This window comes from Micropterus dolomieu, linkage group LG22 (genome assembly GCF_021292245.1).
Source record: "Micropterus dolomieu isolate WLL.071019.BEF.003 ecotype Adirondacks linkage group LG22, ASM2129224v1, whole genome shotgun sequence".
Classification (NCBI taxonomy): Eukaryota; Metazoa; Chordata; class Actinopteri; order Centrarchiformes; family Centrarchidae; genus Micropterus; species Micropterus dolomieu.
Genome location: NC_060171.1, coordinates 2,764,760 through 2,774,766, shown reverse-complemented (window position 1 = coordinate 2,774,766; position 10,007 = coordinate 2,764,760). Strand labels below are relative to the sequence as shown.

The following is a 10,007-nucleotide window of genomic DNA, read 5'->3' as shown; positions in this document are numbered from 1 at the left end:
GAACTGGTCGGCCATGGTTGTTTGAGATGAAGTGGACTCAGACAGAAACATTCAGGTGTCTGTTATTTCAAACACCAACGCTGAGAACGCAGCACACACACATCTTTTCTTGAGGAGCACACTGATCTCTCTACTAATCCATGCTGGCTAAATGTCCATTCCCATACCGGGAGTTGAACCCGGGCCGCCTGGGTGAAAACCAGGAATCCTAACCGCTAGACCATATGGGACTCACACGACCACAGTCCAGTCATTTACAGTCTACTAAGTGGAACAGGACGGGCGTTAAAGATTCTGTCATGCACAACGCCCAAATGGGCCGAATTAAATTAAACTAGTCATAAAGAAATGCTGAGGAAAATTTCAAATCAAGATCTGCTTTTATCAGTGGAGTCGTTTGCGAACTAAAGTAAAAACAAACTGAGCTAACGTTAGCAGCAGCTCAGCTGTGAACACCGCAAGGCTAGCTGCACACCAGCTGCTAGCTAGGTTACTTCCAAACGGATTTGTTGTCGATTCTCTCTGACCAATCAGCAGTCTGCAGTGTTTTAATCTCAACTTTTGGTATTACCTCAGCTCGCTGGGAACCTCGACGGAGGTCATACCAAAAAATATACCAGGCACCAGATTCAACATTTGTGAACTCTGACACTCAGATTTGTGCCACTGACCAACTGCAAATCATTCTGACAGCGTTGACATTTGAGGAATCGGATAGCCAGAGACTCCAGAATAGATTAAGCTATCATGTTGGACTTCACCTTTCCATGGTTAGGGTTCAATGTATATAACTTACAAGTGCAGTGACTTGGACCGATCTCTCTACAAAGTCATGATTTCCATAAAAGGAGTGGAACATCCCAGAGCTAAAAGATTTCCTTAATGTGTGAAGCAGATGCACTACATTGTATTGGTATGAAACCTCTGGAATATTGGACCTTACAGGGGTTAGCTTGAAATCTTTAAATTAAAGTCAAATATTTAGAATTTCGAGGGGGGGTGCATTGTTTATTTGTTGTGGTTTCTGAGAGCAGCTACTAAATATTACTGGTAATCCCTCTAAAGAAGGCTTTTAGATATTCATGGAAGCCAAAGACTTATTTTACGGGAACTTAACCCATAACACCGCTTTGGATACCGTGATGTCATAATTTTTATACGCCGTGTACAGCCTCTATATTAATAAACATCATTAATTGCTGTGTTTTCCCTGAGAGTAGAGGGACTTTGGATTTAATAGCACCTTGTGCTGAAATTTGCTGAAACAAAAGCAGAACCTGTGTTAAGTTATAGGTGATTATATTCCTGTGGTGGAAAAGGTCTAAAAATATACAGGTGAAACCAACCTTTAGGTTTCCTTTGGTAGTGAAAGCCCGTCCGCAGACAGCGCAGGCAAAGGGCCTTTCCCCGGTGTGAGTCCTCTCGTGGATCTGCAGAGCACTGGAGGAGGAGAAGCTCTTCCCACAAGTCTTGCAGTGGTGGTATTTGGGCGTCCGGCGAGGTGGTGCTGCAGCACCTTCAGGCAGCTCAGAAACGGAGAGGATCTCTGAAGGACCATAAAGATCCTTGCCACCCCTAAAAGAGGAGTTCAGTAAAGCGGTCATCTCTGAGTTTACACTGGACAACAGGGAGCCATCATGGTTGGGTGCTTCGTTAGGATAGGAGGGTTCAAAGAGATGTAGCGGGAAGTCCCTCATTTGATGTGTAAGCATGTGCTGCTTGAGATTCCCCTTAGTGGAAAAGCCCCTCTTGCATGTTGTGCAGATAAATGGTCTCTCCTTGGTATGGCTTCTGTAGTGGATATCCAAGGCACTTTGACAGGCAAAATTCTTCCCGCATATATCACAGTAAGTGATCTTTATAACCGCCTTTTCTCTGAGATTGGGAATCAGGCTCAGAGAATCCTCGGCATGGTTAAATACTGGTAGCTCAGTGGGTGATGTAGCAGATGCACAGAGCGTTAATGTGGTTGCGTTGAGCCTCGCCTGTAATGGTTCGTCCAGCCTCACAGTTTTATTGTACATTGAATCTTGGCCACTAGCGGACAGAGACTGATTGAGAGCTGAACTGTCAGGCATGGGGAATGTGTTAGTCCACTGTCCAGCAGATTGGATGTTTGTTTGACGACATTCCTCGTTTGATCCATCTGGCCGCTCCGTTTTGATCCATTTATGCTGCAGCTCCCCAAATGGCCCGTTGTAACTTGTCATCTTGTTAGCGTCAATTAGATGTTTACCAAACGGACAAGGGGACAAATGGATGGATAGGGATTTGAATCTAGACAGTTGGTTGACACAAATGCTTCCATTGTTGTCATTCAAAAAGTTCTTCCTATGATTCAATGTTGTGTTGTCGCCAAATCCTTCATTACAATCCACTGAGTATTTCTGATTCGTACAGTCTGCATTGGGTAAGTGACCTTCCATGTGCATGTGGTGTACGCACCTTACATGTTGCTGCAAGACGCCAACATTCATGAACTTCCTTTGGCAGATGGGGCACGAGTGCTGGACCCTCAACGGGACTGTGGCCCGGTGAACAGTTTGGTGTGTCTTCAGGTTTCCTTTGGTAGTGAAAGCTCGGCCACACAGTTTACACGGGTATGGGCGCTCCCCTGTATGTGTCCGATAATGCATCCTCAGGGCACTCTGACAACTGAGTATGCGGTGGCAGATGACACACTCGTTTGGGTCTGACACTCTATTGGTGTCTGATGGCAGCCGGAGTGTGGGGTTGTCAGAGCACTGTAATGAGAAGAATCCTGAAAATGAGGTAGAATTGGGATGGGGTATAACATCAGCGGATTCCTCTGACTTTGTGGTCATTGAGACAAAGTTAAAAGATGGTATTACATCTTCATTTTTAAGACTCGTTCTTTGTTGCCTGGTCTCCACTGAGTCCGAGTCCTTTTTAGGGTTTTCTTTAAATCTAAAGGTCATGTTTGCTGCTGAATCAAAGGAAGGATCACGGTGAGCAAGGGGATTGTGTGCTAACATAAGGCCGTCCTCTTTCTTGATGAGAGATGACAGGCTGGTTGAGTCAAACTGTTCCAGGGAACCAGAGGTCATTGAAGATGAAGATGGTGACCTATCTAGCCATCTTGCTGCTGCTTTCTCTGGTGACAAGGACATCCGAAAAGGAATCTCTGCATTGTCCAGGCACAGATAAGGGTTCATTTGGGCGTGTGGGTATCTCTCTTTGTGCCTCTGAAAATGAACCTTTAAGTTCCCCTGGGTGGAGAACCTGTTTCCACAGACGTTGCACTTGTAGGGCCGTTCACCGGTGTGTGATCGCAGATGAATTTGCAAAGCGCTGTCACTCCCAAACACTTTGCTGCAAAATCTGCATCTGCGTTTGAAGAGAGACTCTTCTGAAGACGCCGTGGGAGCATAAGGCTTCAGATTCTTGCATTTCCTCTGTTGGGCCAAGGCTGCCAGGGCATCCAGATCCTCCACAATCGCAGTGATGTTTGGTATGGAATTTGACGCTGTGTGCTCGCTGTGAGATGAAGGTCGAAGTACGTGGGAGTTTTCAGAAGTCTGACCGATGAAGCCGTTATTGTTAAAAATCAAAGAGGACATCTTGGTTTTGGTCAAGAAATTCAGTTGGGAGTTAGAAGAACCACATTCCATGTGTTGTTTTTTGGAAACATGTCCACCAACTGCTGTTGTCATGAGCTTACTAAACGTTTGTGAGGCCTCTGAGCTTGACAGCCCATTTCTGCTGTCAGGTTGACTTTGATTTAGCTGCTCTGTGGCCGTAAAATGCTTGAAGTCACTTATGTTAGCAGACTGAGCTGATAAGCATCTGGCTATCCCGGCAGCTGCAGCAAGCTGCTGAGACAGATGAGTGCTGAGAGCCTTGAGCTGATTGGTGGATTCTGAAGACGAGAAGTCCTTGGTGCAGATCCCCAGGGTCTCTGGTATCCCGGCTGGATGAGAAGCAAACAATAGAACCTGGTGATGGATCTGATCAATGAGCTGCAGCTGGTGGATTTGCTGTATTTGCAGGGTGAAGAGCTGTTGCAACACAGACCAGATGGCGGTCTTTCTGCGACAGTCGTCTGAGTGCGCCAGCTGGGAATACTGAGCCATGGCCACTTTGGTGCTCTCAAGGTTTTTAATAATGATCTTCATCCACGAGTGTCCTTCTTGGGCAGCTGGGCAGCCAGGATAAGGTAAGGATTGTGGGAGGACAGTGTCACATTCAGTACTGATGCTCTGCTTACTGCTGGTGCTTCCTTGGCTTTCTCTGAGCCCTGCTCCTTTGCTGGACCTGTCCTGCGATGGGGTGTTGCTGTTTTCCATCTCAGAGTTACTGAGTGTTTCACCCGGCCCCCCTGCTGGGCTGGCTGCTGGTGAGGCTGCAGGGAAGATTTTGCTGCTGGACAGCAGCTCGTCATCCTCATTCAGAATCAGAACCAGAGGACTTGGAGAGCAATCCCTCTGGTGTTGTTCCAGGTCTGATAGCACGTTAAACTCAGCGCAGCATCGGCTGCAGACACGAGCACTGCCACGCACCGCAGGAGCAGATGCCGAGCTGAGACACGTCTCGTCTGAAACAGATAAAGGAAGGGGGAGATTATTACTGTGATCATGCCACTGCACTTCAGAAAAGCCTCTGTATCATACAACTAGATTAAGGAATAAAAGGATGAGTGACACCATCTATTCAGTTTTTCAGAAATAAACTCTTGTCTTTTTAAAGTTTAAAGTAAATGAGCTGACTTGCAGCAAATAATTAATCTGAAAGCCCTGAAATATCAGAACTCATTTCTCACCTGAGTGAACTCAAATTACCAAAAGGTTTAATTAAGAATTAATCTAAATACTTATAGAGCTAGCCTGCATACATACACATAAGAACTCAAATCTAAACATTGCAGGATTAATTCAAGCTCAACTGAACAGAGTTTCCTCTTAATGAAACAGGTCAGAGATACAAGAGAAAAACAGCAAGACAAACGCTCTGCTCAGTCGGGTGTTATAGTACGCCTGTAAACTGTGATTATTATTATCACACTCCTGTATGATGGGAATATTGTAAAGATAAAACTTCTGTTAATAAACGTGTCCTTTTTCTAAGAATCACTTGAACAGAAACAAAGATTAAGAGTCTCTGGATTAAAATAACTCACCGTTGAAAGATAAATCCTGGACCTGCTGTGGTTTGGGTTGTTTCCTCCGCGACATGTTTCCAACTCTGACACAGCTGCATGAAAAGAGACAGAGGGAGAGAGAGAAAACAGAGGGAGGAGGGGGAGACCACAGAAAACACAGTACAGCATATTATTATCTATGTGCATGCTTCAGCTACCACATTAAAACCACTGGGTGCGATTCAATGTAGCACTCAGCTCATCACTGGTGACAGAACATTTGGATCATTGGATCTTACATTAGCGTGTGGGATGGACCGCTCTGAGCAACATGCTATTTTATTTATTCATGAAGCTTATGTTAAAACTACCTCTCTACATATCATCCCTGATTTCCACTGGAGGCATAAATACAAACACAAATGTTTGGAAAGCACTGTGATGGTGTGTGCAAGTGTTCGTTTTGGTTTTGTATGTTTAAAGTCATTGTTATATTTTCACCTGTGTGTCTGCTGTATATTTTAACGTGTGCAAAGGTCACAGCCTGAAAGAGGCTCAGGTCTCTGTTTTCAAATAAAAAATGTAACACAAGCTGTTCAGAGCCTGGAGAGAAATATCAAGATCAACGCTTTGACCTAACGTCACCCTGCACGAGAGCAAGGATTCAACTGTGAAGGATAAAACACGGAAACTTAAACATGTCATCCTCTTCTCCGACAGTCTCCTGCTGTTCATTAACAGACGTGCAGCTCAGATGGACGCCTCGCCAACACTCCCAGGTCAATAACCTTTATTGAACACCTGAAGTTAATGATCTTTAACTCTCCACTGCGGGGCTGCTGGGAAAAAGCTTTTACCTTTCAGGTGAGGAGTTCACTCAGCTGCTCGTCCCTGAAGTCATGCGACCCGGCCGATCCGCTCTGACTCACAGTCTGCCTGCCTCAGGTGAGTGTGAGGTCATGCAGGTGTCATTATATTGGAAGACTTCCCAGCAGCTCAGAGCCCCGGGGCCCTTACCGACACACAGCAGGGGCCAAAACAACAAATCACATCAACACAGACTCCACTTCCTGTCTGTGATACACGACCTGAGACATCAATCACCTGCAGACGCCCAGAGTGACGAGGAAGAGGAAAGAATTGACGTTTGACTCCATTACATCTTGTTGGACACCTGAATGTGTATCAAAGCGCGTTCAGCTCGATTATTATTCTTTTAACAAATGTTTGTATTGATGTAGGACACAGTAAACACATAAGATAATACATTTTATTTATTAGTTTTTATTTATACACTCCACAGCCGAACATGTCCCGGGTCTTTATTACACCCACAACTCAGATCAGTAGCAGTATCAGTATCAGCTTCGATTATCAAAAATAAATTCATAAAAAAACCACAAACAAACTCCTTCACATTCAGATCGGCACATTTCCAAAAACAGCACAGTTTGAATTTGTTTGTTATTGATCAGCAGATCTTCACAGGCTGTTTTCATTTGGTTCCATCCCACACTGATGACATCACAAAGATCAGTGTTCAGACGAGCCGTTTGACACGGGTGGGGGGGGGGGGGTCCACTAAAGATCCATCAGGACCAGGTTCAGGTCTGAACATTTACCTGTAAGAGCTGTGAGGAAAAGCTGAACGAATTTAAAGGTCTTCATCCTCCTTGCAGATCAATCATCTGTGTGTTTTTTTGTTTTACCGTATGACAGTAGGACAGTAAGACAAACGTGTGTGAGTTTGCGTGTGTGTGTCCTCAGTACGGTGGTAGGACTGTGATCCCGTCCATGTCCAGCTCCACTGAGTGAACACTGAAGTCTCCCAGACCCTGAAACAAAACAAACAGCATGTTAGCACGTGGACGCCAGATCTCCCTGTGGGTTGCTAACATGTCTGATTGCTGCTTACCGGCGTGTTGTTGAGGACCTGCAGCACCGCCTCCTTCTGTCGGGGCTCCCGGGTCAGCAGGTAGAGGAAGCCCCCCCCTCCGGCCCCGGCCAGGCTCTGACCCAATACCAGCGGCCTCAGGGCCTCCATCATGGCCCGTACCGAGGCCGGTTCACATCCAGGGGCCATCAGCTTCTTCTGCTGCCAGGAGCGGTCCAAACACAGACCCAGTCTGCTCAGAGAACCTGGAGACGACACGTTATCTGTCCACCATCGTCCGTTCAAAGCTGCATGGTGGTGATCACGGTCTGGGGTCTATGCTAAGGGCATTCTGGGAAGTGTAGGACAGGACTAACACCTGCTGCACACTGGAGGGTTTTCACATCTTTACAGAATTTAAAACGTGGGCTCCTACATGCACATGATCACATGATCAGGCAGATTTGTTCAGTGTGGTACTTTTACTGCAGTAAAGGGTCTGATTACTTCCTCTAGCTGTGTATCTGTGTGTAGCGTGCTGTGGTGGGCGGCCTCACCGTCTGAACAGGCTGCAGCACAGTCCTCTGAGTTGGACACCAGCTGCTGGGCGTTCTGGACCATCGAGGGCAGACGGCTGTACCAGCTCCGGACCACATCCTGCACACAGAACCACCAACACCGTCTTCAGACTAACTGTCACAGTGATTCTGGAGTCAATAAGCAGAGAGGAGGATAAACTGGACATAAAGATGGACCACGTGTGAAGCAGAAACCTCATGTTTGATCACATGCTCTTTTTTCTGATCTATATAAGCCCCGCCTCCAACGCTGTACCCAGTCCTCTCTACACGTCCGGGCCGTGTCCAGACAATCTGGCTCTTTTCTGTACAGCTGAAAGCTGGTTTGGTTCTGATGCTCACGTGAGGAGTTTTATTCTGATCAACAGTAAAATAACAGACAGCTGTGAGACCAGGAACTGAAGGGGGGCGGACCTGCAGCAGGTTGCGAGCCAGCCGAGTTTTCCCGGTGTACACCAGCAGGAGGTGCCGCTCCAGAGAAACCAGGAAGTCCTCTGGAGGACTGAGGCGTTCCACCTCCACCAGCAGGGGCAGAGACGCTCTGGAGCGACCCACCTTGACTCCGCCTACCAGACCTCCCACCTGATCCTGCCAGCCTCCACCTGGAGGAGGAGAAGAAGAAGAAGCAGCTCAGTCAGAGAGACCTGATCCCGTCCTCATGACAGCAGCTCTCAACCAGAGACCCACCTGTGGTGAGGATCTGTTCCAGGTAGAGGACGGCGTGGATAAGCGAGTCCGTGTTGTAGGTTCGACCGGTACACCTGTAGACCGCAGCCAACAGCGCCCCCGCCAGGATACTGCTGGTACCTGCAGGACAAGACCTGATCATTCATTTAACTGCTGAGAATCCTGAACGTTAAGAAAATGTTATCAGGTTTGTTGTTGATGATGTTTTGAGTATCTCACCCAGTCCAGACCCGGTGGGCAGCAGCGACCAGCTGTGGATCTCCACCCCTCCTCCCCACCGCTGCATCAGCTGATCCCCCAGAGGATGCTGGGAGGAGAGCGCCACCAGGCCGCTGCACACACACACTGCCTTCAGCAGGGCTCCTGTAACACACACACACACGCGAACATCAACACGACACCAAGCTTAAGTTTGTGGCGCTCTAATAACCAGCTGATCTCCCACCAGGCGCGTGAGGCTGGCGGTGGTCCCTCAGATCATCCAGGCTGTCGCACACTGTCTCCGTGGAAACCGTGCTGTCCCGCCCTCCGGTGTGGCTGACCAGCAGGAGGCGAGGCTCTCTGATGCGACGGGCCCTGGCACCCATGGGACGCTTCCCGTCGACCTTCACCGCGACATTGGTCACAGAGCCGCCGTGCTCGAAGGCGATGGGCGGAGTGTCGCTCCACCCGCCTGAAGCACAAAGACGCCACACAATTCAGAAGGTCAACTGGTAATCAGGTTCAAGGGGTCAAAGGTTAACGGGCAGCGCTCACCGATGCCAAACGTACCTGCCAAGTCCAGTCTGGCCGGACACTCCACTTCCTGCCACTCGTCAAGGGGCGGGACCTCGCCCTGGCCAATGGAGATGAACCTCTGCGATGACATCACAGCTTGTCGTAGAAGCACCTGGCCGGCGCCCTCATAGTGCCGAGCCGCCCGAACCAGCAGGTCCGGCCTGTAGGGGGCGGTCACAGGAAACATCATCCACTAACAGAGATGGTGAAGAAGAACCTGGAGGGCGGCGCTCACCTGCTGAGCCAGCGCTCCCTCTGTGTGGCCAGGGCACAGACTCCGCCCCTCAGGTCACCCTCCTCTAACAGCAAGTAGGCGGAGCTCCAGGCCTCGTTAGCGGCCGGTCCGCTCCTCAGCCCACCCCTCCCCCCCGCCATGCACACCAACACGTCTGCAATGCAGGAGAGACAGCGAGCGGCCACGCCCAGCTCTGCGCCTGACTCCGCCCCCTGCTGCCCGCTTCCTGCTGCGACTGAAGAGAGAGAAGAAACAGGAAGTTACATAAAGACACACGACAGCAAGTCGATGGAGTCCTGAAAGCGAATCAGTGAGTCAGCGTCTGAACGCCTCGCCGAGAGGCTCGTTTGTCTTGTTGGCTGTGACTCACTGCCGTCCAGCGCCTCCAGCAGCGCCTCCTGCCGGCCCCCCAGCACGGCGGCCCTGAAGCTGGGCAGCATGCAGACGTCTGAGCGCCTCCTCAGGGAGTCAGCCACTCTCCTCCTCCCTGCCAGGAACAGTAGCTCCTCCCTCCACTGCAGCTCCGCCTCCTGGTGGGTGAGGGACATCACCTCCTTCAGAGAGAGCCTCCACGCTTCCCTCCACCTCCGCAGGCAGCCGCCGCCCCCCAACAGCCAGCCGACACCTCCCTCCAGACTCACAGCTCCGCCTCTGGGGTGGAGGACCGGGAAGAGACGAGCCTCAAGGAGGGAGCGCTGTTGTCCTCGGACCCACAACTCCTCCGGCCTGAGATGGGAGGCGACGGAAGGAGGTGACAGG

General features: G+C 49.4%; 2 protein-coding genes and 1 non-coding gene across 3 annotated transcripts in view; all 3 read right to left on the bottom strand.

Moving 5' to 3' along the window:
- The window catches only part of sall1b (spalt-like transcription factor 1b), a 7,529-nt gene extending 2,337 nt beyond the window's left edge, over positions 1-5,192 (bottom strand). Inside the window, exons 1-2 of the mRNA XM_046036993.1 lie at positions 5,138-5,192; positions 1,347-4,555 (exon numbers count right to left, since the gene is read on the bottom strand). Of these exons, the coding sequence (XP_045892949.1) occupies positions 1,347-4,555; positions 5,138-5,192 (3,264 nt within the window). The remainder of the gene's footprint in view (positions 1-1,346; positions 4,556-5,137) is intronic.
- trnae-uuc lies at positions 159-230 on the bottom strand. Its single transcript has one exon. It is a non-coding gene; the product is annotated as a tRNA-Glu (tRNA).
- Positions 5,193-6,354: 1,162 nt separating the features above from the next.
- Positions 6,355-10,007, bottom strand: part of LOC123962231 (L-fucose kinase) — a 15,223-nt gene continuing 11,570 nt past the window's right edge. The window contains exons 15-23 of the mRNA XM_046038262.1: positions 9,249-9,483; positions 9,008-9,174; positions 8,682-8,909; positions 8,456-8,599; positions 8,237-8,356; positions 7,964-8,151; positions 7,529-7,628; positions 7,014-7,237; positions 6,355-6,933 (exon numbers count right to left, since the gene is read on the bottom strand). Of these exons, the coding sequence (XP_045894218.1) occupies positions 6,862-6,933; positions 7,014-7,237; positions 7,529-7,628; positions 7,964-8,151; positions 8,237-8,356; positions 8,456-8,599; positions 8,682-8,909; positions 9,008-9,174; positions 9,249-9,483 (1,478 nt within the window). The 3' untranslated portion in view covers positions 6,355-6,861. The remainder of the gene's footprint in view (positions 6,934-7,013; positions 7,238-7,528; positions 7,629-7,963; positions 8,152-8,236; positions 8,357-8,455; positions 8,600-8,681; positions 8,910-9,007; positions 9,175-9,248; positions 9,484-10,007) is intronic.